The sequence below is a fragment of the Bacillus rossius genome, chromosome 3, assembly GCF_032445375.1.
Source record: "Bacillus rossius redtenbacheri isolate Brsri chromosome 3, Brsri_v3, whole genome shotgun sequence".
Classification (NCBI taxonomy): Eukaryota; Metazoa; Arthropoda; class Insecta; order Phasmatodea; family Bacillidae; genus Bacillus; species Bacillus rossius.
The window spans coordinates 80,885,834-80,912,704 of NC_086332.1; the positions used below are offsets into that span (position 1 = coordinate 80,885,834).

The 26,871-nt window shown below is 37.9% G+C and overlaps 1 protein-coding gene across 1 annotated transcript in view; it reads left to right on the plus strand.

Annotated features, from left to right (window-relative positions):
• LOC134530962 (ATP-binding cassette subfamily G member 4-like) overlaps nt 1-26,871 on the plus strand; it is a 341,027-nt gene that overhangs the window by 290,059 nt on the left and 24,097 nt on the right. Inside the window, exons 3-5 of the mRNA XM_063366331.1 lie at nt 1,967-2,156; nt 17,109-17,254; nt 23,168-23,406. Of these exons, the coding sequence (XP_063222401.1) occupies nt 1,967-2,156; nt 17,109-17,254; nt 23,168-23,406 (575 nt within the window). The remainder of the gene's footprint in view (nt 1-1,966; nt 2,157-17,108; nt 17,255-23,167; nt 23,407-26,871) is intronic.

Sequence of the window (26,871 nt, forward strand, 5' to 3'; positions counted from 1 at the left end):
TAGATATAAAATGTATTATGACAAAACTAAAACGTTTAACATTTAACACAAGTATATATATGTTGACATTAGTATGCAGGATATAATCACTACATATTTTTTTAAAAAAATCTTTATTTATTAATTTTTTTAAGGTTTTGTTTCCTGTTTTCATTGGCCACGGTTGGTACATATACAGAGATCAACTACCCACCCTATAAGAGACTATCCAATAAGGAAGTTTCTACAACATGGGAGTGAATTCTCTGTATCTTCTTACTTAAGGCACTGTCGCATTCGCGCAGTTGTATCTGTCTGATTGTGATGTCCAACCATGCGGTCTGATTCATTATCTGTAGTAGCGTGCATCTGGATTACATTACCGATTAAAGAGAGCAGCACTGTGGTTTGCTTGGCGTTACTCGAGAGATTTATACAAAATTGAGGGTAGATGAAATTTGTATTCATGAAATTTCGATACACTTATTGAAAATTTGTTGGTGTTAAATATATATTTGGGCCAAACCAATTTTTTTTTCATGCCTACACACGTTTATATTTTTATTTACTTTTTTCGGGTAGCTATTTCCTATTTTGTTTCAAAGCAACTTAACGGAAAGCAATCGCAGCAAAATGGTGCCCAAGAAGAAATTATAATAATCTAAAATGAAAATGATTCTTAGTAAATGCTTATTATTACGATATCTTACAGTTCGTTTGTACTCATAATGCTTCTTATTGGTGAATATTTTTATCATGTCAGATTCTGACCTCGGAAGTTCAAGTTCGCCAGCTACGGTCAGACAGATTCTCTCCAAGAGACTGCACAGAAAAGTTTGTTTCGTTCTTTTACAAAATAATATTCCGTTGGAAACCAGTTGCCAAGGAATAGTTTGTAAAACTATTAGAAAAAATGCTGTGAATTTTAACAACGCATTTCTATGGTTATTTTTGCACGTATGAAATACAATTTTGGAATAAATACTGAATTTTTAGCGTCGCGCTTACGAAAATTGCCGCATATTTATAAATTTTGATTGATGTTTTATACGAAAATACTGCCTTTAAACCACAGGGAAATTAGTAAATACTCAACGATTGGTTTGTATTTGGTTTTATTGCAATTATTAATGTGCACAGTTAATATTGTAAATCTATTCAGGGAAAGGTTTGTTAATAACTTTAACTATTGGAGGTACAGAGACAACACAAAGCATAAATGTCCAGGGAAGAATCCGAACCCACATTAATGCGAACATTATACATATTTACAAATATCTGTAATTTTACATGTTTATTTCAGTTCCATTTACAAAAAAAAATGGATGCGTGTACTTATGCACGCGCTTTAGAGGTTATGCCTACTTGGCGTATAAACTAACTTTAATTTTGCATGCAAATAATTAATATAATAATTAAAGTAATAAAAGGATTGTAGTGATATTATAAACACGGTTGGTAAAGCATAAATTCAGTCAAATGAAGAAATTTAAATAAATATTCAGTAATCAATATTAATATGAACATGTGTATAAAAATAAATATTTAATTTAGTAAAATAATCGAGAAAAAAAATATTTTAATTAGTAATGAAAAATCAATAAAATACTCTGATTGTTTATTCTAATTTATCAATGTTATTTATTTATTAAATAACAGTTTATGATGCAAAAAAAATTTACATACGGGAACAAAACCTCACTTTTGAAAATAAGCTTGAAAAAAATTTATAAACACAATTTATATATTTAATATTCACAGTAAATATATTTATTTATTTATTTAAATTATATGGACCAGTATTTAATAAAAATCACTAAAGGATATGGTTTAAATCACATTTATAATTTTTTTATCCTGTGAAAATTTCGTTGCATGAGGCGCGCACATCTTAAAAATTCTCTCCGATCATTTTTTCCCTAAAGAAGTGTAACTTGAAGAAGATGTAAGAGGGAGAGAGTGTGTGAGGGCAGGTGCTGGTCCGCAGGTCGGCGGAGGCGAGCGGCGGCATCAGCATCAACGGGCGGCCGCGCGACCTGCGCCAGTTCCGCAAGCTGTCTCGCTACATCATGCAGGAGGACCTGCTGCAACCGCACCTGTCCGTGCGCGAGGCCATGACCATCTCCGCCAACCTCAAGCTGGGCCACAGCCTCTCCGCCGAGCGCAAGCGACAAGTGGTGAGTGTCAAGCTAGCATCCACTGCAATAATGTGCATCCTCCCCATTATAGCCGAACATGCCTCACGCACACGCGCACGCAAAAGCGGCAGGGATTTTGTGTTTCCAAGTAGTAGATATTCAATTCCACTGTACACACGTGTTTCATAATCATTTCTTTATTACTAACTTGGCATGAGTCTTTCATACGTTTAATAACTTTAATATATATTTATGAATTTGTTTTAACGAATTCTTCAAATAAGTTTGCTTAAAAACAAAGTATTGTGACAAATAAAAACAGAAATTTATAATGGTTAGTTTTTCTTCTCTCGAACCAAATCTTTGCCTAAATTTCTATGTGTAAATTTTGGAGTTAGAAGTCCACTATTCCCCGGGATTTTAGTGGTAAAATAAATTTTCTTTTCAAAATGCAACTATAAAGAGAACTCAGTCATAAAAAAAGAAGACATACTGGTTAAATTGTATAATCCCTTCCTTCACGATATCCTGGCTGCGGCCCTGGTGTTCCGATAGAAGCTCACCGCTCTCTCGCTCGTATCACCCGCGTACCTGCAGCTTCGGTTTTCGGCTTTTCTCTGGTCCAAGTAACAAGTAGGTAAGGTTGGTTCTTCACTTGCATGGAGTTAGGAATCGTCTGGATACAGCTTGACATGCTGTGTCGCAGTTTTTAACCTCGCTATCGCCGTACTGCCTCGCCCTGAACATTGATGAAGTAGTGCTTGATAACGTCTGATGTCGGTGAGTTGAGCATGAACTAGAATCTCTGGCGTTAAACAGTCACTCTCGTAGAAAATTAAAAAAAAAAAAAAGTAATTTCAAAACGTTTCCTCAATGAAAACTTCATCCAATGTTTTGGGCGTCCAACCAACTTGGCGCAACGATTGAATGAGGGAAAAGAAACGAATTCAAACCCTCACCATGTATGTACACTTGCGGGCGTGGCCACCTCCTGTTTACATACGGGATGAGTCTGGGTTAGACCGACAGTCTTCAGCTGCAGCTTCAACACGACCAAACAAGTTGCGAACGTATATACGACTTTATGTCTGAAGTGCTTCTCAAGGCTGGTATACGTTTGTGATGCTGGAGATGAACAACATTTTATATCGTATTAATAAATAAAATATTTAAGATAGAACATGAGCGTCTGCATTACTTTTAATCGTATGAAGTTACACAGCCACCGCCATTTTTGTAGCTGTCGTAAATTGAGTTTATTTAAATAAGCCCACAAATATATATTTGGAATTTAAAGGTGTTAACCCCAATAATTTTAATGTAATAATTTTACGTCAGCGACTAGTTTTGTTGTGGTTGTAGAACTTCCTTCAAATAAATATTATCCAGACGCTCAGTGTTCTAACTTAAATATTTTATTTATTAATACGATATAAAATGTTGTTCGGATCCTATTTCAAACCATAATTAAGGTTTCCACTTAGAAAATGCAATAGTATGTTTTTAGCATTTCAAATGATTTTTCCTGAAAATATTCAGTGCTATTTAAAAATGTATTTTGGGGAAAAAAAATTGAAACTTTAGGCTCTGTCTCACACGCTGTGTTATTAATTTCATTTCCTGGTCATTCAGTTGCTTGAAGGCTGCCTATCGTAAAATTATCGAGATAGCTATAATCATTTTAGTTTTCGACTCGAATTGTCTCAACAGGTATTTACCAAATATTACCTATCAAATAACGATAAAAAAAACAAATGTTGCGAGAGTATACATAATTATGATTGCTTGCATTACATTTTCAGCTCGAAAATAGCAGCTAGCATATTTGTGACCCTACAACAAAATCAAGAGAGCTGACGTAATGAATTTTCAAATAATATGACCATTAATGGAAAGTAATGACAATGATATGAAATAGCCATCTCGCCTTGCGAGGCCGAGCACTAAGGGGCCCGCCTAGTCAGAGTGTATGTGTTGGTGAGGCGGGATGATAAGTGCGACACTCGCTGGTGCTTCTAGCACGGTGCGCCTCTAAGCACAAGGCTCCGAATTGGCGCGTAGCTCCTCGTCGTGCATACGGAACTATAACACTACCAGCTGAAGTACCCGGCGTTGCCCGGGCTAAACACATCATAAAATTAAAATCAACATCACTTCCGAGTTTCAAGTCTGTAGGACATAGGCTACACTTGAAAAACGGGATTATTTTTAATTTTAAAGTCCCATTGATTGCACACTCTCGGTACATCAAGGCTACGCATCAGTAAAATCAGGAAGCCAATCTTCAGCTTGATTTTGTGGGAAGGAAGGTAAACCCCAGACAAGACATGATGGACGCACCTAACATATGTGCGTTAAAAATTCATGGTAAAGCCATTTGTTAATGAAGTTATAAACTAAACTGTTATTAACACCTTTAGTTCGTTAGCAGCCGCGAGCTTAACTAAGCGGATGGGTTTCTCCAAGAAGAAGGATAGGAATTTGCTTACTATACGACCGTGTGGCGAAAATAGAGAAATTATAAAACTCACTGTATGTGTGTATGTAACCTACCTCCTATTATTCTCTATTATAAAACTGAATTTACACATTTTTCACTCCCTTAGGGATGGCATTTTATAATTATATGTAGTCTATGCCACTGTCCGGCCCATAAACTGTCTTTATGAAGAAAAAAAATCATGTCGATCAGTTGCTCCGTTGCTGCGTGAAAGGACAAACAGAAAAACACACTTTCACATTTATAATATTAGTAGGGATATGGCGTAGAAATTAAGATAAAGATGTAATTAAAGTCCCTTGAGAGATTTAAAGAATATGTACCTAGTATTTCATGTCTGGAAATTATTATAAAAACACGTGTTTTAGCCATTTTCATTCCTCTAAAAATTCTGTTAAAAAATTAACCACGGAAACAACTTCTCATTCGCCCTCAGCGTATTCCTAAATTCTTTTCTTAAACTCACCCCTCTAGGATGGCATGAGCAGTCTTTTTTAAATCACGTGATTTTTTTCCTAAAGATCTGCACATCGTATGTCAGTAGAACACTGCAGTGTTTATAGCATCAGAAGAAACCACGCGATTTGAAAACTGCTCAAAATATCCGAGTGGGGTTTGTTTACGAAAAGCATTTAGAAATACGCTGTAGGCAGAATAGTAGGTTTGTTTCGGAATTTATGATTTTAACGATGATATTAGAAGAGTGGAAATGGCTAAGGCGCATATATTTAGAGTAACTTTTAGGCATGAAACATCCTATAGATGTTATCGAAACATTCAATGTACTCCCATTACACCTTAATTTCTCCGCCATCTAATGTTTGGGCCACAGCTCAGAGTTGTCCTAAGCACGACGAGAAGACTGTGCGCCGCCTAGAGGCGATAGCGCGCTAGAAGCACACATATCCCGCCTCACTAACAGATACACCCGCGACAAGGCGGGCACCTTAAGGCTGTGTGTGTGCTCGGTGTAAGGGTGACGGGGGCTTTGGCCTCGCACGCCTCGAGGCGGATCACGTGGCCGCCTGACATGTGCGCCCAGCTCAGAGCGTGACTTGCGACAGCCAGGTTCCGGCGTCCTCGGCCGAGACGAAGCTGCCCCTCCATCACGCGCCGCGCGCGGAGGTCGGTGACTTCAAAAACAACAGCCCGTTGTTTTGTAGGAAGGTCTCGCGCAACGTGAGATTATCTCCAAAGAGACTGCCGTGCAAGAACCGTAGCCGTACAGTCGACCTAAGATCGCTGGGAGAAAAAAAAATTTTCACATGCGCTCACCTCATTACTTGATGTTCAATTTTTTCAATCCCCGCCAACCCAAAATACAAATTTAATGTCTGTAAACGTTACGGTGGCCATAAATGTAAACGTGACATGCGCGTATCGCATGACTTGTAAGAATTCCTGTGATTTTTTTAGTATTATATTTGTAAATGTTTGTCCTACTATCATAGTAGACACACCCATTAAACAAATGTCCTGAAACTCAACCGGGCCCCGGTGATTTTGCCCCCACCCTCCTCCTTTCTGCTTCCCTACTTCACCCCAACACTCTCCTCCCTCCGAAGACAAATACACACGAAATCTAGAACACATTTTAATTCACAAAAAAAAAAAAACTTTGACTCATGTCACTAAGTGGTTAAAAGTAACAGCAAGGTTTCACTATCGAAAGTAAATAAATTGGTTGAAGTTACAAAATTATTATTTTGCCACCACACAGCCAAAGAGAAGATGCCCAACATGATTGGCCGACACAGAAGCCAACGGCAGGTGGATTCTTCTCTTATTGGCTGACACCTGAGCTAATAGGAAGATACCTCTCTTGATTGGCCTCCTGAAGACGACCCCTGGCAGTATATTTATGCCGGTATTCCAAGACACAAAAATAAGGGTTTAGGTTCTGTATATGCTACACCTGTCCCCTAAATATATTCCTAGTGCACTATAGCACACGTCCAATCCCTTATTTTTATGAAACGAATTTTGGATTCCTATCCGTTGCCGTTCTGTTGGTGAAATTACGCACATGCCCAGAGCTCACTTTTTCGTTGATTTCGTCCAGATGGCATAACCGCATCTGGCGCCATTAACTCGTATATAGTCATTTTTGTGATAATCGGGGGACCTACTAAGCGTGTTGGTGTGCCGAATGACACTTTAATATAGAGAAACTATCCTGGAATACATTTTAATTTTTGGACATAAAAATGGTCATAAAAACAAATAATCGCAACTTTAAAAGTGCTTGAGAAAATTAAAATTACACCATGTAATTCGCGTGGGAGTGCTGCTATCTGTAGGATAGTTGGCGTAGCAAATGTATCGATGGTTGCCGAATGCACTGAAATCATTTTCGAGCCTTGTGCAGGGCACAGTTTTTTTAAAACGTTTGCTTTTTCGTTACCTAACAGGGATTATGTTTGGACACGTTCTGGAATACGGTCTACGAGTTGTACCCAACAAGGTAGTGCTTATTCGCTACCTTACCCGAATATCTTCACCTTCTAGCTTGATTTCTCAACCCTGAAGATGCCTGTTGCAATTCAGAGCGAAATTTCGGAACAATCCACCATTTTAACGTGGCTTAACGTCGAAAGCCAATATAGTTTATTAGACAGTAGCAGTGAAAGCTTGCAATCTACACTTATTATTTTTTTGGTTTTTATTCGGATTAGGTTTTACTGTCGTAGGTTCGATCCCAAAAGCGTGGCATTACTTAAATTGGTGAGGACTTCTTACGTGGCCTTTAGAGTTTCGAGAGTTCATTTTAATTGTGGATGTCCTTTAGCCTTAAGGGGGAGCAATATTAAACCGAAAGACTTCATTTAAAAGTCTTAGGTTGTACAATTGTTTGTAATTTAGTATTATTGTTGAAAATTTGATTTCGTTCATGTATTTTGCTTCTATGATGGAGCGCCTGATGTAGATAACAAATGACTTCAACAAATATTCTTCCCCGCTTCCCGTTCTCTAACTCCAAAGTAAAATATATTATCAATAGGCGCTATTTTTATAATTTCCCAAAAAATTAATAATATAATAATAAACGATATTAAAATATTCATCACCTGAAAATTATTGAATTTAAAATTAAATCCTTCAGTTTTTATTTTTTTCTCAAATCTCGGCGTCGCTCGCAATTGTTTATGTTTATTTGATATTTTTATGAATAAATACTTAAAATCTGGGTCTGCAGCACAAGAAAATTTACTTCTAAAGAAACCATATAAAAACAACTTTTTGTTTAGAAATAGAGATAACGTGTTGCAATTATCTGGAAACAATTTTTTTTTTTAAAAAAAGTAAGTAAAATTCTTACACAGGGAAAGTCTGAAGTAGGAACAGTTCTTAAACATTAATAATGTCATGCAAATTGAATAAACCAACATGGCTGGAGAGGCCGAACCTTAAAAGAATGCTGTGGCCACATCTCGAGTAAGAAAAAACATATATGTTTCATATATATATATATATATATATATATATATATATATATATATATATATATATATATATATATATATATATATATATATATATATATATATATATATATATATATAGGAGTTGGCGACGAAAATATTTTTCCCCCGCAAAAGGAAAAAAAAACTATTAATCTTTGATCTTACGATTAAATTTCTTTAAATCAAAGTGATCCCACTTAGCTTAAATTTTGGAATCGTCCAATTTTGTGTTGGTTTACAGTAAATTGAGAGAAAAAAACACTGAAAATTCGGAGGTCATGGAATCAATCCTAGGTGAGATAACAAGTATAAACAGGAAATAAAACGCAGAAGTCTTCAACAAATATTAATTATTAATTTACTACGTTTTATTCTACTCTGCTACAAAAACTTCATCGATTTCTTCAATATCCATATGATTTTGAAACAGTCCTTTGAATATCTATACACGTGTTTTCATAAAGTTTTTTTTTCTTGACACTTGATAATCACAGCTTTGAAATTTGGGCCTTGTTGGAGCCGGGTTTCAAGGCAGTGGTTAAGTATTCATGACACTTCTGATTACCGCAATTTTTTTTTAAAGATATGTCGCCGTAGTCTTCGTTAAGGCAGAAAACTTCCTTGAATCTATTTTTAAACCATCAAATAAGGTCTTTTCACATTATTATTGTTTCGCCGATTCTCAAAAAAAATTATTCTATTCGAATTACTAATAACTTCAAAAAGGAAAATACTTACTTGTAGCAGCCAGTCACTAATTAACTTCAGGCATTCCGCTTGATTATACCCTGTGCTTTAACGACGACCAAATTTTAAAAATAAAACAATAGATAATTGTTGTGACCTTAAAGCTCTTGAAATCAAGATGTTTATTTTTGGTTCATATATGTACACACACATACAGAGGTGCAAATCTATAGGATTCGCAAGAGGTGACCGAACTTTTGTGCGTGGTTTTTAACCGACACAAGTCATATCTGGATATGGTACTTATATTTTGTGCACTGCAAATATTTTGGCTTTTATGCATGCAAAGTAGTACAGAAATGGCGATCCAGGAACAGGCTTAAGGCTGAGGTGCCGAGGTGCCGGTCCGCCATTTCGGTTTGTGACGTATGGCCGCCATTTTGGTGTCAAATTTCCTCAAAATTCCTCACAGACTCAAAATTCCTAGAAATTTTCCTATTATGAAGAAAAATTTCCCGTTTTTATTTCCTCAAAAAAATTCTGGAGGCTTAATTTTCCTGACAGAGGCATAATTTTTCTGAGAGAGGTTTTATTTTCCTCATTATGACTTAACTTTCCTCTTTAAGAGGCTAACATTCCTTAAAATGCCAAAAAACCAAACCTCCGGACCTTGACCATAAACTTGAAAATCTTTAATTTTCGACAAAAATCGAGAACAATTCATGAATTTATAAAAAAGTAATTTATTAAATTTTAATTTAAAAACGCACTCATGTCATGGAGTCCTCGGCGAGGTCCTTCGATTTTGGTGACAGATCCTTCCTCCACGGAAACCACCAGAAAACTGACCTCCCACCACTAATGCCAAGGCAGATATTACGTTCAGTCAATATGACGTAATTGCGGCCATCTTGTTTTCGTCTGCTGGAGACCGCCATATTGGTTCCGACAAAGGTTTTAGTCTGCTAGAGGGCGCTGTCGTCATATTAGTTTAATTTTTACCCGCTAGAGTGCAGGAATCATTTATTACCAGGGCGCCCGCCATCTTGTTGGTTTTCTTGGCCACCATCTTGGAAATTCGTAATTATTTAGTTAGAAATTCGGGGAAAATTCCAAAATTCATAAAAAAAATCACTCATTAATTTACTGATTGAATCGATGGATTACCGTATTTGCTTCAATCCTGCGGGCCAATGCAGAAAAGGTAATTTGATAAAAAGAATACCATAAAAGTGATAGGTTAAAGAAATAAAATACCACAAGTTATTTTACAAACAAAAAATGTATTATTACGTAATTTCTACTCTACTACAAGTACACAGAGACGAGCAAATAATAAATGTTATTTCCTCAATGAGCACAGTTTGTTCGTAGTTGTAATCGATTTACATGGCTAAGTGTCCATCCGCTATTTTTTCGTTGGTATGCTTCTTCAAAACCGATGTTTTCAATTCCATCATTTACAAACTCTTCCGTTTCATGCGATAGGTAGAGAGCAGTCTTCATCGTCTTAAATGAATTTTTGTAAGTCTGGTCTTCAAATAGCTCATGTTTACCATAGGTACATTGCATCCACAGATTATACTTCACAGAGTGATTGATTTCCAATACTTCTTCAAGTTGATTAACAATAACCTTATTGACATCAGATAGAAAGGTACAAACCTTTTTGGCACAAGAGAACCGTTAAGGTAGTAAAAGTATTTCAGCAATCCATGGAAAGCTGATTTCGCCAGGTAGAATCCGTTTTCATTCGTCGTCAACGCACCGAGAACAGTCGTAGGCTGTGCTGCATGTTGGGTCGATGTCGAAGCTTCTTACAGCAGACCTGTTCTACTGTTAGAGACATTGCGCGTGCGAGTCTCTACCTTAACTTGCGGGGCAGACAGCAACACTAGCTGGTCCGCAGTGGGTGTACGAACTTCACCTTTGCCGTTTTTCGCATGTCGCCTCAAATTGTCAACACAAGTAAACTACGCATGACACTTATCACAGTGAAACGCCAAGCGTGATGGGGTTCTTCGAGCATTCTTTCTTCTCATGTCTCTGTGCATCATGAGCATATGCATAAGTATTTCTGACAGAGGTGACATGAATATCGATTATCTGTATTCCTCGATGTATCCTTACTCAGTAATGCACTAACACAAGTCTTCTGCAATTTAAATCTCGGTGGTTTGGTGGGAGAAGCACTTTGTTCACAGCTTATGGCATGTCTTTTTAAATGATCGTTTCTTGCAAACTCCTTGCGACGTTTCTCACAGTTAAATTATGTGTAATGAAGATTATTGGCACATTTTCTCTTCTCATGTCGTCGAAAATTACCCCTGTTCGAGAAAATATTGTCACAGTAACGACATCAATGCTGGGAAATGCCGATACACCATCAGTAGAAATCATTGATGCTAGTGTCGATGCAGACTTCAACAGCGAAGTACTTTTTATCGAGGTTACCTCTGCAGCCAGTACTGCAGACATTAAAGTCTCTTGTACTGGTGAAACTACACCTGTTGAAGTCTCCTCTAATGTTGTCGGTGACGATGGTACACATTCTATCGAGTTCTGTGTAGTTCTCGTCAACGATGCCAACGGCATCTGCTTCGCCTCCGTCGTCGATGCCATCGAGGTCTACACTGTCGATGGAAGACAGCCCATTAAAGTTGACATTTGAACAGCAACTACATATCACGAAACTTACTAAAGAGAGCCGATCCGATCTGCACCGCGGTCAGAGGAGAACAGAGAGTCCTGTCGTCTGGGACTCGCTTACATGCCTGCTGCCGCTGTAATAATATGCGAGTGAAAACACAAACAAATTACATTAATAAGTGAGTCAAAACAACATTTAAAAAGGCAGCACAATTGGAAGCATAATAAACGAAAAGGAAGCACACTTGTCAAATAGGACACACAATGGACACACAATGGATATACACACGTAAAAATGGACACATACACAATTGGACACACCTTCGTCAAAAAGGTAGCACATTTAACGAAAAGGGCGCAGCGCTTTGGATGAAAATTCAACTCAGTAGGATACTATCTTATCGCAGGGATACGATCTCTTTGACTCCTATTGTCTTTGGTTCCAAATGTCATTGGTTTCAAAAGTCTATGGCTCCAAAAGTCATTGGCTCCAACAGTATTTGGCTTCAAAAGTCATTGGCTCCATCTCTTAGGTCTAACTGCTCCAGCAACATTTGGTTAAAAGACAACTATACTACGAAGCTACAAGACTACAAGACTACGAGGCTATGAGACTATGAGGTTATAGGACTACAATACTAAGAGGCAACAGGACTATGATACTACGAATCTATGAGACTACGAGGCTGCGTGGCAACAGGTTAAGAGACTACGAGGCTACATGGCAACAGGCTACGAGACTAAATGGCTATAGACCTCTTAGCTATGAAGCTGCAAGTCTATGAGACTACAAGGCTGCAAGGCTGCAAGGCTACAAGGCTACATTAAACAAAGACTACGAGACTACGAGGGTACGTGGCAACAGGCTACGAGACTACTGGGCTACAGGCTTCTTGGCTACGAAGCTACAAGTATATGAAACTACCAGGCTGCAAGGCTACAAGGCTAGATTAAACAAAAGCTACGAGACTACGAGGCAACAGGACTATGATACTACAAGTCTACGAGGCTTCAACTAGCTACGAGGACTTCGAGGCTACAAGGGTACGAGTCTACGAGGTTCCAGCTTGCTACGAGGTTACAAGGTTATGAGGGTACTAGGCTGCATGGCTCCAGGGCTACAGTACTACGAGTCTACAAGGCTCCAACTGACTACAAGGCTCCAACTGTCTACAAGGCTCCAACTGGCTGCGAGTCTACATGGCTACGAGGTTACAAGGCTACGAGGATACGAGGATTTGAGTCTTCAAGGCTGCAACTGGCTACAATAACTCCATTCAGCAGCGAGAGCTAATTTATCTAATGCAAGTAACTTGTTGTAAGTAGTCCCGATTCTTGCAACAGTTGGCGCCACATGCTTTGTCAGGAGGGATTATAAAAATGCAAAAATTTAGCAGTTGTGGCCTTTGTTATATAACACAATAGTTCTGCCCCTCCCGAACCTTTATTCTTGGCTACGGTACTGCTAGTACCAGACAAAAAAAAATTACACGAAATCTCCAACGAAACCTCTCATTAATGTCACCTGGAAAATGTGACCTCATACGAAATAATGAGCTAGGATACATCTTAAATGTTGGTACACGCTGCTCATAGAAACTGGCAGTCTGATAGGGCCTTCTGAAGTGGTTAGGTGACTCGCTGTTTTTTTTCACGCTTATTAGCTGCACATAATAACGCTTTATTCTAAATTGACGTATTTACTAAAATTTAGGAAGTTGCTACGTGAACTATACAGTGCCGAAATTTTATTTATGAGACGCCATATAATTTTAACGATTTCGTAAAGTAATATATAATAGTATACAAATGGGGCTACTGGGACTGGTATCTGGTTGTGAAGGCGGGAGTCGACCGCCATCTCGGATTGTGACGTCACGGTGGCCATCTTGGTGTCAACAATTCCTTAAAATTTCTAAAAAATAACTCAAAAATTCCTAAAGTTTTCTTAATTCCAGCCCTTTTAGGGCAAAAATTTTCCGTTTTATTCCCTAATCATGTCAGAAGTTTCAAATGTCCCCAAAGAAGCTTAAATTCCCCATTTATAAACCTCTGAATGGGAGCTTTGAACTTGACCTTGACCTCGGATGCCATCTTGGATGACGTCACATCCGTCGTCTTGAAAATCCGAAAATATTAAGCTAGAATATAGTAAAAAATTAAAAATTCATAGAAAAATTCATTTAATAAAATTTTAATAAAAAACGCACTCACACCCTGGAGTCCTCGGATCGAACCCGGTGAGGTCATTCGATTAAAAATGGCGATGGCTCCTTTCTCCACGGAATCCATCGGTAGACTGACCCCCAAAGTCAAGGAATATATTACATCTGCCAGCATGACGTCATTGCATCCATTTTTTTGTCTGCTAGAGGCCGCTATCTTGGATCCGACATATTGTTTTCGTGTTAATGTCTTGGCATGGTTTCCAGGGCAGTTCCACGTGACAGTCGATTAACCAGGCACTTCCAGTTGGTGGTTAGGCCCTTTCAGTTTGTAGTCAGGCTAACACGACCAGTTGGTGGCCAGTCACATCCCGTCGATGGCCAGGCACATCCAGTTGTTAGCTATACACCTCCAGTTAGTGGCCAGACACATCCAGCATGTGGCCAGGCAGGTATTGATATAAGCTACGCATGTCAAGTTGGTTGGTGACCATGCATATCCGTCGGTTGGCCAGGCACGCACGTTCAATCGGTTGGTCAGGCTAACACGTTCATTTGGTGGCAAGGTACACCCAATCAGTGACCGTGCACATCCAGTCTGTGGCCAGACACAGCCTGTCTGTGGCCAGGCACGTCAGATAGGTTGGACAGACACATCTAACGGATTGGCCAGGCACAACTAGTATATTGGTCAGGCATTACCATTTGGTGGTCAGGTACATACAGTCAGTAGCCAAGACGTCTAATTTTTCGATATTTGTAATATCTTTCGAAAAGGTTATGTATAATGTCAGGCGCGTAGGTCAAGCGACCCCTAATGAAGATGTCTTCTTCGTCGATTAAGATACCTACCTGGAATTTCTTGCATACCAGTCATGTTCAGTATCAGGCATATAGACCAAGCGTATCGAAAATGTTCAACCTTCTTCGTCGAAACTTGTATATTTCAAACAATTATGTCCTACTTCGAGTAAAAAAAATACCAGAGTCTTTGAACGGTTAGACCTATAGTATGGATAGAATCTATTAGAATAAAATAAACCAACTAACTAAGCTCTTTTTACGCCTCCTATTGGACGAAGAGTCCCTCAAAAATGCTTTGCGCATACTACCAGACGAATAGGTTTTGATTCATTAAATATTTAGTCCTGAAGACAGACTTTACTACGTTCAGGACGTACATCTGCATGAGTTGTTTTAAGACAAAGTAATCACCTGAGTAATGGATCTTTTTTGTCTGAATTCCACCTGATTCAAAAATATTTTTAGTACTGATTTGATAACAGAAATTCACCAATTAAACGAAACTCTGAATAAAATTGCTTGTATCACTACAAAAAAAAATACGTTCAAGGATTGCTTTTTCAGGAATAACCAGAAACACTCAGAGGATATTAGCAAATGTCTCGCCAAGAATAACCAGGAGCACTTGGAGAAAACCAACAAATTATTGACAGGAATAATCAGAAGCACACGGAGAGTGAAACGTATGTCTTGCTAAATCAAGCTCAGTGAGTCACGAAAATTTTCATTAAAAAAAAACTACAAAACAACTTCTGTCAGCTTGTGAACTTCTCCTTTGTTCGTCAGGGATAAAGTTTTAACACAAGCCAGATTTTTTTTTTGTTTGTAATTATGTGCTGTCCATCATTCGGATGGCAAAATAGGCCTGAGCAGAATTATCTTTCATCACCTCTTGGCCATTATCGGGGAACCAAACCAGCTTCCAAGCTGAACAACCGCTATCGCGTAATCATTTATTCAGTCATAATAAAATTCGCTTATTGGTAGTAATTTTGTTGTATTTCCATAGTTAAAGATTTTTTGAGAATTTTTTGTCTAATACTGGCTTTCAACAATTACTTAATGATACAATAAAATGTAACGCCGAAAATTTCCATCGTACGAAAACAGTTTAGAAGAAACCTTTAAGTTTTCATCTTATTAAAAAAATATCCTAAATCTTTTATTGGTGATTTAAAGCGTATAGCCTATTAAAGAATAATATTTTTGTAACCTTTTTTTTTTAGAAACTTCTTTATTAACTTTAAGTGTTTCACAATAAATTATTTTTCGTTTTATTTTACTTTTTTGGTAATTATACATAACATTATTAAAATCATGATCATGAATCAAATAATTTGAGGATCTTGCAAATTTTTTACTGTATTTCAAATTAAGAATAATATTATTTAAATTATTATGCTCAGTTAAGACCATTTTCAAGTATCATCTGAAAGCATATAACATAACGGTATTCTTGGTACAATAATTTAAATATTATTGTAAATATGGTGACAAACTTATTTTCACTCAAGTAAATACTTCCATTCTTTCAACTTTTGGCTAGTATTTATATCATTGTGATTCTATTTTTTTATGAAGACATTTAACTTTACGCATGATTTACCTTCCTGTTTAAAACGTATTCTTGGGCCTTCTTATCTTAAAAAACTAGTTTTCTAAGGTTTATTGTTTGTTGATATTTTAGCACATTTGTGTAGTATCCCGTATTGCTTGCTTCAGTTAGTTAATTTTATATTTCGTAAGACAATTATTTCTTCTAAAATAAACTTTTATCTTCTAATTGACTCTTAATAATTGAAATAAACGTTTATCCTTGGTTTAAATACACTTTTCCTTATGTATTAAAAAATAATTAAAATTTGCGTTTGTTTAACCGCTATTTCACCTCCCTTTTCTTTCCTGTTCCTCTTCAATTTAGTCTTCTTCGTATTGTCTCTTTTTCTCGTATCATCCCCAGAACTCCTTGCATGTTTCCATTGTTCATCTGCAATATAGTATCTTGTGGTCATCTTTTTTACCTCTTCGAAGAGTTTGTATAACTTGGAGTTATTACGTTTTTTTATATACCAAAAAGAGTACGTTAATGAAATAATGTCCCAGTTATAAAATTTTACAGAATCAACTGTAAGCGTTTTAGCGTGGTTCAAGTTCACAATTATAGAGTAATTCAAACTGTTTTAGATAAGAGCATGTGCGAGTACTGCTTTGTTGTTTCCTCGCTTTCAGCGCGAAAGAATGGCTATTTTCCCCAATTAGTAGAAAGTTAACCTGTAAACTTTATTTGGCAACAGGACTGGAGCCCCTCCCCATTGGAATCTCTTTGTACGAGAGTGGTTGAACGTCGAAGTCCCTGACAGCTGGGTCGTAATGGTCGAGACGACAGAGCTCTTTTTCACCTGACATAACGCCATGCGATTTTTTTTTCCTTTTGGGGCTTTATAAAAGATCGTATCTACGTTCCGGCGTTACCTGATGATTAGCCAGAGTTGACGTGTTAACCAGAGTGTGGGAAGAATATTGTACTTTATGTTGGATGTGTGCCGTATTGAACATTTTTTAAGAAAACTAGGTCAGTTCACCTTCAATCTGACGTATGATTCGTTGCAGATGGTTCAAATGAAATACCATTGAAACTGGGGACATTGTTCTTGTTCGCTGTGCTCCCCCGGCTGCGACACAGTGAGACATGTTTGTGAGCCGGACGCCGCGCTCGTCGCAGGTGGAGCACATCTTGGACAACCTGCGGCTGCTGGGCGCGAGCGACACCTGCACCTCGCGGCTGTCCGGCGGCGAGAGGAAGCGGCTGTCCATCGCGCTGGAGCTCGTCAACAACCCGCCCGTCATCTTCCTCGACGAGCCGACCACGTGAGTTGCGCCTCCTCAGTGGTCCAACTGCATCACATTAACGTTGCATACTTTTCACATAATTAGCTAGGAAATTTGCATTTTTAAAATTTTTATGTAATATATATAAGGATAATAAAATTGGAATATAAAACTGGAACCTTTTAGTTTTATTGTCAATTTTACTGGTTGTTATATGATTAGGATTAGTTTATTTAAGAAAAAAAATATATTAAATTTTACCTGGAGTTTTAAAACTATCAGAAATTTTATTATTAAAAAAAAACTAAAAATATATATTTATATATTTCTTCCGGAATTATTTTAAACCATATCATGCAGTAGCCACCAAACAAACCTTCAAACGCAAAATTTTTCAGTTTATTTTATTTGGTTCTCCTTATCGATACTGCACAAAAATTTCAAAAATTCAAATATGCCAGCTAATTAATTGCTGATGTACTGCCACTCAAAGAGTCTACAATTTGTTTCTGTGTTAAACGTAAATTTAAAATAGGTAATGACAGGGAACAGGCCCTGTCACACTTTCAACTGATCTCGCTCCCAACAATTTCCAATATTAGGATACATATATATATACTGGCATGTATCTTCTCCCTATGTATGTTTCTGGCTGGGGCAAAATTATTCCGTTGGCACAAAATTTACGTTTGGCCATTCTTTTTAATCATGTAATTAAATATGTATGAATTAATTAAGTCATCAATTATTTTGTTTATTTTTCATTAAAGTAAGGTTTATTTGATAGAATATTGTAATATTTTTCAGTATTTCATGCAACTTTGCCTGAAACTTTTGTACTAATTGGTATTCTTATATATGGTTTACTACAATACAAACGTTTTTACCATGGTATAATTACATTATATTTACACTTGAATTCGATTATTTTGTATTTCTCAGACAGCAATAATATTGTTACAAAGCACGCGGGAACCAAGGCCGCGGGGCGTGCCAGGTACCTGCTGGGCAGTCTGACGAGCCAGTGGCTCCCGGGCGGCTGGCGTCACGCGCGCATACCGTCGGGGATTAGGGCGGCCCGGATTCGCCACCCCCTGCCCCCCCCCCCCCCCCGGCTCTCCTTCCTCGACGCTGTCATCAATTCCGCGGGCCTACAGAGGCCGCCGCGTGAAGTAGCTTGACTAATGCGCCGCTGTTCTGTATTCTTCGAGCGTCGGTTCGGCCCGGGATGACGCGTCACTTCACAACCACTCCAGTCAGTTCTAGAAAGAAGGCCAAATGGTATAAAAGCAGCCGAACAATTTTAAAAAAATAGTTTTATATGAGAACAGAGCTGTCTGCTCTATCCTAGATACTAGATATTATACATATTGTTCCTAGCAACCATAAATATACATTTTATAGCTATCAGTTTAAAACGTGAATTACTATTTATTTTTGTAGAATATTATTATTAACACCATGTACAGTAAAAGAAAGGTATTCAACAATGAATATAATAATATTTTTTATTAGAATTATTGAGAATTATTTTAGATTCAGAGGAAAATGTTCAGATTCTAAACGTAACTTATTACATTACATGAACTTTAAGAAAATGTACCACAAAGATTGGAATCACCTTACCTTTTATGGCAGTGGTTATGTTTGATTTCCGCCATTTTGGTTTCTACGTGGTTTATAAGTGACTATTATTTCAAAAAAGCTTAAGACACCATTAAGGTCCAAACACAATAAACATAATCATTTTACTAGTAAAGCACAGTACTTATAATTCGTAACAGTTAAACTTCGCGTGATTCAATCTAACAAGCTACACTCGTACATTGCGATAAGCAATTACACAAGTTAGGTGTTAGTACTAAGAAGTGTTCACTATAGGTTTAACTCTTGCTTAAAGCTGTGTTAATACTTAAATCGTTTACGTTTTAGGCCAACCAGAAGTTTGAACGTCGTACTTCTTTTGTTATTTAATAACTTCATTTAATAATGATAGAATACGTATTTTAGCTCAACTTTGTGGTATATTATTGTATGTATTTTTTAAAGATATAATTAAGCTTTAACTTTCCAAAATAAAATAAAAAAAATTTTTTTCTGCAATTAATATCGAAATTCCTGCGCTTATGTTTATCGCTACCAACTGCAGCAGCTTTAATTTCTCGTAAGCCAACGCAGCGTCTAGGTCACCTGTAGTCAGGCTGCTGTGTTTTGATTGTGCTGTATGCTTTTCTTTATAATTATCCATGTGGTAATGTTTGTGTCAAATTTCACCAAGCATATTCCACAAAAAATAACGGAAATTTTCAAGGTTACTATCATATTGTGAGAACTAAAAATACGAGATAGTAGGAGTGGTGGGTAGGAAACAGAAACACTATGTGTAAAGTCGGATTTAAAAACTACGCAAGAAATGCAAGAACACATGAAACGTAAGACGCGAAAAATTAAACACGAGTTTTTCGAATACCCGTTTATAAATAATACAAGTCGCATAAACGCAACGCAAGCATCGGCCAAATTTCAACTTCTTCAGTTTCCGCCTTCCATATGTGGAGTGAAGGTTCTAAAATCTTTTATATACGAAGACGTTTGTGTATTGAAGACTATGATTTTTTTTTATATGCATCAAGTTTTTACTTGTTAAACTTTCTGATAGAGAAAGAAAATAACACTTTGTAATCAAATTATTGATAATTTCAAATAAATTTATTGACGAACATGAATCATTAAAAAAGAAAAAGAAATGTTATTATATTTTTTATAATTTTATTTTTGTAGGGTTGGTAGCGTCTTGCAGCTATCGTGCTACATTAATGACCGTTATTTTCTTGCTCTAGTAACGTTTAGCGTCGTTACGTTGCTGCAATACTTACGGTTATTACAAATACAAACCCAGCATAAATGATTTTCTCGTGGTGACACTGTCATAAAATGACGCAGTTGCCAGGGACAGGTGAGCAACAGGATACTTCAGCAGTTAGGGAATGGATTTAACCACAGAGCCATCTTTGCGTCGTGTATGCGACGGTATATAACAATAACCACGTGGCGGCAAGTTGACTGCAGTTACAAAAAAATGCCTTGAAGTTGCGGCCTTCACTTCATCATGCTATTTCACCTGTTATTACGTTCCCAAGGTTATTGTGTTGTTATTTTTCCAAGGTAAGAACTTCGCCATTGTTCGAAGCCATTATTAAAGTTATTTGCATTATTTAGGCAGAGGGAAAGGCTAGTTTTTTCCAAACTGTTGCAAGAAACATCGCTTATCATTAAGACGCAATGCATATTGCTACTTTTTTTCTCCAACGGAGACAACTCGTTTATAGTAATCATTTTCACGTGGCAAATGGACAAACTTTCAATTTTCCACATATACTGTAAAAACACTTTTTAATGCAAACAAAAATACATCTAACAATTTATTATTGTTTCAATTAATTTTAAGATTAAATTTGGGATATTATGTTTACTAGAATTTTCTTTGTTATTTATGTTTTATTTGAACATTAATACTTAGCTGAGAATACAAAATTTTCCTTTTCAAAGAAATGGTCGTAAAAAAACCTTTTGTACCATTCTAATGACGATTCAAGCTAGGTGCGGAAGACTTTTCGGGACGGACTGTCGTACAAAGAAGGATGCCGTTTAAAATCATGGCGTCAAATAATTAAGAGATTGGCCTTGGAATATTTACACAATATGTGGTCTAAAATACTGAACTTCAGTACTTTCTTCCAACTTTAGATGAGAGAAAAGTTTAAAAAATGAATTTTAGGATTAAAGTAATAATAAATATGTCCACCCAATAAATAAAAATTCGTAACTTGGAATGGACTATCACTCTTTTCCCCATTCCACAACATTTTTTTTGCCCACTTTTTTACAAGCTAGCTTTTATTGTCAATTTATATGTCAAACCAACATGTTTTTGGCAGCAACATATCTTTGTAGTCGCTCATATTTTAATAAAGGGTTTTTTTTTTTTTTTTTTTTTAGTGTTAAAGAAATCAATTGTTTGGTCCAAAGCTTTCCGTTCCGTTGGCAGCGAGATGATCTGGAAGGGACACTACACGTATCACGGATGTCAATAAGGAATCGCCCGTTGTTTTAGTAATAAGATGTCCCAGCATTTACAGGACGACATCTTGGACGTACACCAGTGCATAATTTTTTTCTTTTGTTGTTGTACCAATGCACACGGTCAAACATCAGGTCACAGATTTTCTTGAAAATTAGACAGAACCTCGAATCCAAGCCGAAAATCTCTGTCCTTCGTGTAGCCGGTGGTGTAGTCCACACGATACTGTTCCTTGCGGGCTCTTACGAAGTCGAAGCTCACATGAAGAAAGAAGTTTAGGAAGTGAGTGTGTGCAGTTTTTAGCTATGTTACGAGGGCGTATCACAATTAACGCACATATAAATTTTTAAGTAGGAAAATATTTAGTAAAATTGAAATAATTTACTTAAAAGGGAACTAGAGTGCGCTTCTGACTGGGTGCAATCCAAAATCTCGTGATTCCTCGTACCGATAGCGTTCGTCAATCACCGGTAAAATGGCGCTGGTGATTACATCGTTAACTGTGGAGGAAAAGGGAAGAATGTTGATGAGATCCATTCATAGATGGTGTTAAGTTTACGGAAAAGACCGTACGGTTGGGAAGTTTTGGAGCAGCCACCCTACAGCCCAAACCTGGCCCCCTCCGAGTTCCATCTGTTTGGACCGTGAGGAGTGAAGAAGTTCCTCGGCGGTAAGAAGTTTGACTATGACAACGAACTCAAACGGGCCGTGCGAATGTGGGTTTTCTTGCAGCCGACTGATTACTCTATGATACCATGATTTTCAAACTGATCCATCGTTGGGAAAAATGCCTCAACATTCATGTATGTTATGTTGAAAAGTAATAAATGGGTAATACTTTTATATGTTACATGTTGTAATTAATTGTTTTTTATCTATGTGTGTTACTTATTGATACGCCCTCGTAGAAGTTGATTTAAAATGAGAATAGACGTATTTCTCTTCTTTCGTATCTGTATAACAAAATCTATTTTGGTTATTATGAAGTTCAATAATAATTACTTGCTGATATGTTGTTGACGTCTTTGTTTAACAGTACTGACTTGTAGGTGGCAATTTTACAATTCTTCCTGAGCTTTTTAACAAGCTTATAGTATTAAACTTGATACAGCTACGTTTTGTTTGGCAACCAATTGCTAGCCAGATTGTCTTCATCTTTAGAACAGACATCCGTTCCTCACCCTAACGGCCCACACCACCAGGTCGCAGTTGCAGTCTGGCGTGCTAGCGTTGGTTGTGGGCGAGGATGTACTCATCCTAGGACTGGCCCGGAGAGGGAGGGGTAGTCGCCACGTGCCAGCACGGGCCTGAGAGGAGCTCACCGGTCACGACAACCCGGCGCCTGTACCTGGCACCCCAAGGTCCGTCACTCTGATGCACCTAGTGTCCCTGCCGGCCTGAGTACCTAGTTTGTTCGGAGTGCTGACTACGCAGCTGTTGCCTGCTCGTAAAGTAACACGAGCGAGCACTGCATCGGGAGGCCCCCCACGGTGAACCGAGAGAGCGGACAATAAGTCTGTATTGGCTCAGTTGTGGAATGCCGGTCAGCTCGACGTGATCGCAGCTTGCAGAGAGTCCTCCCCCGCAGCAGCAGGCCGCAGGTCCTTGATCCAAGGAAAGCCTTGGGGCTCGCGTTGGCAAAACCACAGGCGAGATGTCACATGGCAACTCCTTGGCTCTAGAACAGTCAGGAGCGTCCGCCTATCGTGGATAAAACACGCTGTAAACGTCGGGACAAACACACTAGAGCTGACTCCCCAGATGTAAAATTCCGTAGACATGGTATTGTCGATAGTATGTCGTGTACCGCAGTGTTTCGTCGTCCAAGTGGATGTAGTGAGTGATGCTGTGTGACGTGGTTGTCGCCGCAGGGGCCTGGACGACCTGTCCAGCTCGCAGTGCATCTCGCTGCTGAAGAGCCTGGCCGAGGAGGGCCGCACCGTCGTCTGCTCCGTGCACACGCCGAGCGCGCGCCTCTTCGCCATGTTCGACCACGTGTACATCGTGGCGGCGGGCCAGTGCGTGTTCCAGGGCCCGGGCGGCCGCATCGTGCCCTTCCTGGCCTCCGTCGGCGTCGACTGCCCGCTGCACTACAACCCCGCCGACTTCGGTGAGTGCACGCAACCTTGCAGTGTCTGTCGTGCTTCTGGAAGTCATTTGAGTCGTTGTTGCTCTAGAAGCCATACGAATCATCCTAAGTAACAGGCGATTTGCCTAACGGCGGTTTGCCTAAGCATGATTTCTTTACGGCGATTTGCCTAAAGTCATTTCGCCTAAAGGCGTTTTGCCTAATGGCGATTTGCCTAACGGCGATTTGCCTAACGGCGATTTGCTTAACGGCGTTTTGCCTAAACGGCGTTTTGCCTAAAATTAGGCAAAACGCCTTTAGGCAAAACGACACATGCCCGGGGTCATAAAAAAAATTGTGCGTGTACTTTTCGTGCGGGCGTTAGAAGTTATACTACTTGGCGTTATAAAAAAATAACTTAAATTTTGATTGCAAACACTAAATAGAAATAAAATAATAAAAGGAGTACAGCGATATTATAAATACGGTTGGTAAAGGAAAAAAAATTGAATCAATTTGAAATTTTTAATAAATATTCAGTATTCAATATTAATGTAAACACGTGTAAAAATTAATTGTTAAGTTGAGTAAAATAAACGATATAAACTTTAATGACTGATGAAAATCAAAAAATATACTTAATGTGTAATTTCATTTATTAAATATAATGTAATAATTTATAATGCAAATAAGATTTACATACGGAAACCTAACGTTACGTATATAAATACACTTAATAATATTCATAAACACAATTTCTATTACTAATATTCAAAATAAATAAATTTTTTATTTATATGGACCAGTATTCAATATCGATTTCTAAAGTATATAATTTAAAAGCACATACATCCTGTCAATTGTTGTTGCATTCTGCACGCACATCGTAAAAATTTGCTAGATTTGTTCGTGGAATACTTGAAACGTCTTCACGCATAATGATTTTTTTCCGGATGTTTAACTTGAACTAAAAATGTTTCTCTCAAACATGTCGGTTCCGTTCCAGGTCATTGTTTTATTTTTACGTTTAACACAATTAAACTTTGAGATTTTCGAGTGGCCAAACTTGAACAAAATGAAAAGTACATATAATTAATACTTTTTTTTCCATATTTAAATGGCAAAATTGAATTTTTAACATTTTTATGCAGTGTGGATAAGGAGAACCAAATGTCATGAATAAAAACGTTTTCCGAGGTGAAGGCAATGCTGATGGCTACTGCGTAGTAGGTATGTTTTAAAATTCTTCTAGAAATTTTTATTCAATTTTGTTTTGAACTTTTAAATTCATAAAATATTTTGTAAATTTAAAAGGCCATGTAAAATTTAGCAAAAAATTCTGAAAGAAATTAACCCAGAAAAAATTTCCTTTAAACCTAAAATGTTCCAGTTTTATATTACATTTCATTCTCCTTGGGTATCCATACTAGTCCACTCATTATAGACATAAAAAAGGTATTCTGGTGCAAAAGGTTGAGGAGTTTTGAAAATTGGCAGGATTGAAGACTTGGGTGTCCTGTATATAACCTTAAGTTTGCGACCTTGAACGACCACCGCGTCCGCCGCCATCTTGAAAAAATGGTGCCCAAATTAGCTTTTTTGCAAATAACTTATTTCCTGAAGATTTTAGAGAAAAATGTTTAAGATAAAAAATGAAGAAGATAACATTTTCTACAAAATTACACCTAAGCGTTTTTTTCGTCAGACCTAAAGTTTCCGAGTTACAGGGCCAAAACATCAAGTGAGTGGTTATAAACTGTAGAAAATCAGTATTTACAAGCTACGTTTCACCAATTTCCCGCCCAATAGCGTACGAAAAAACGTTTCATGCAATAAAGAAATAAAAAACCTCTTACTTCTACCAACTCTTTTCCACCCCACCCCCGAGGACGAGTTGAGTTTAGCACAACTTGAGGCCAATGGACCAACGGCAAAGCTTTGGGTGCAATACTTACACATGGTTTCATTACTAAAACAGTTTATTGAAGCGGAACGTATGGGAAATTGGCAGCTTCATTTAGAGACTATGCAACAAATACTGCCTTACTTCCATGCTTGCGGCCACTTCCTTTATGCAAATTAAAATCATCTGTACTTGCAGGATATGTTCGCACTGGAAGAAAAAATGGATCCGGCTGAATACGAGCTCTTTACAAAGAAAGGCCATTTCACCATCAGGCGGTCAGATGAATTTTGGTCCGGCATTTGGTCGGATATGACCATAGAACAGACACTAATGCGCACCATGAAGACCATTGGTGGTCTGACACCTGGACGCAGTATGACGGACAGTGTCTTAACCATGTGGACACTAGGGATGCCCTATCTGCATAATGTCTGTGAAGAAATAGAAGAATTCAGCAACATCCGAACGGGAACAACAGAGCAGCATGTTGATATGCGCCCAACACGTATGCAACGTGAAAGGAACGATGTGATAAAGATTACAGAATGGTTGTCACAACATAATCCGTTTCCGCAAGTCGACAGTTTACTCTCCATCAACAGTGGAATCGTTGGTGTTGGAACATTAAATTGCCATATGGCCCGAGAAATTGGTGCTGTGGCTGTCACAAAGACTGTTGGCAACAATTTTGGCTCCTTAAAATTCAAGCGTAAAGATGTAGTACTTTCATTGGGAGCAGCCAATAGCAGTATCAAAGTAGATAACTCATCCATCCACTGCTGTTGTTTCAAAGAATCTGTATCGCCAAAAAAGTGATGAAGAATTGAAAAATTATTTCAAATATGAACTTGCACCATTCCCTCTATCATTATTTAATGAGGATGGTATGCGAAAAGGAACAAAATCGTCACTGTTTAAAGCATTTAGTCAAGTGGACAAACCTGTACAACTGAATGACAGCTTGCATATATTGTATGGCGGCTTCTTGTTGCATCGAGTGGTATAGCATCGCAACGATTCGTATGGCACAATATGCATGTACTACGTGCAATATGTCCAAAGACACTTTGGTCCTAGTACAGTTGTAGTCTTTGACGGTTATCCAGCGAACGCTGCTAGCCGTAATACAAAGAGTGCAGAAAGATGTCGACGCTCCAGAGCTCATATGTCTACTGATATAATTTTTGGTGAAGATATGATTCCGCCTGTTTCGCAAGAAAAATTTTTGGCGAGCGATGCTAACAAAAGGAATTTAATTTCAATGTTGGTTACAAAGTTTGAAGAAAATAATTTCACAGTGAAGCAGGCAGTAGAAGATGCGGATGTGCTCACCATTCAGACCGCCATCGACATGTCGTCAACATTTACACGTGTTTTTGCTGTCGGAGCAGATATAGATTTGTTGGTTCTCTTAACTGCAAAGGCGAGAAATCATTCAAATATTTTTTTTGCTGAAACCGGCAATTGGCAAAAGTGTAGAAACACTTTATTCGACACGAAGCCCGAAATATAACGAAGATGTGGCTAAGGATATTTTGTTTTTACATGCAATCAGTGGTTGTGATACCACCTCTGCTCTAGTTAATCAAGGTAAATTGAAG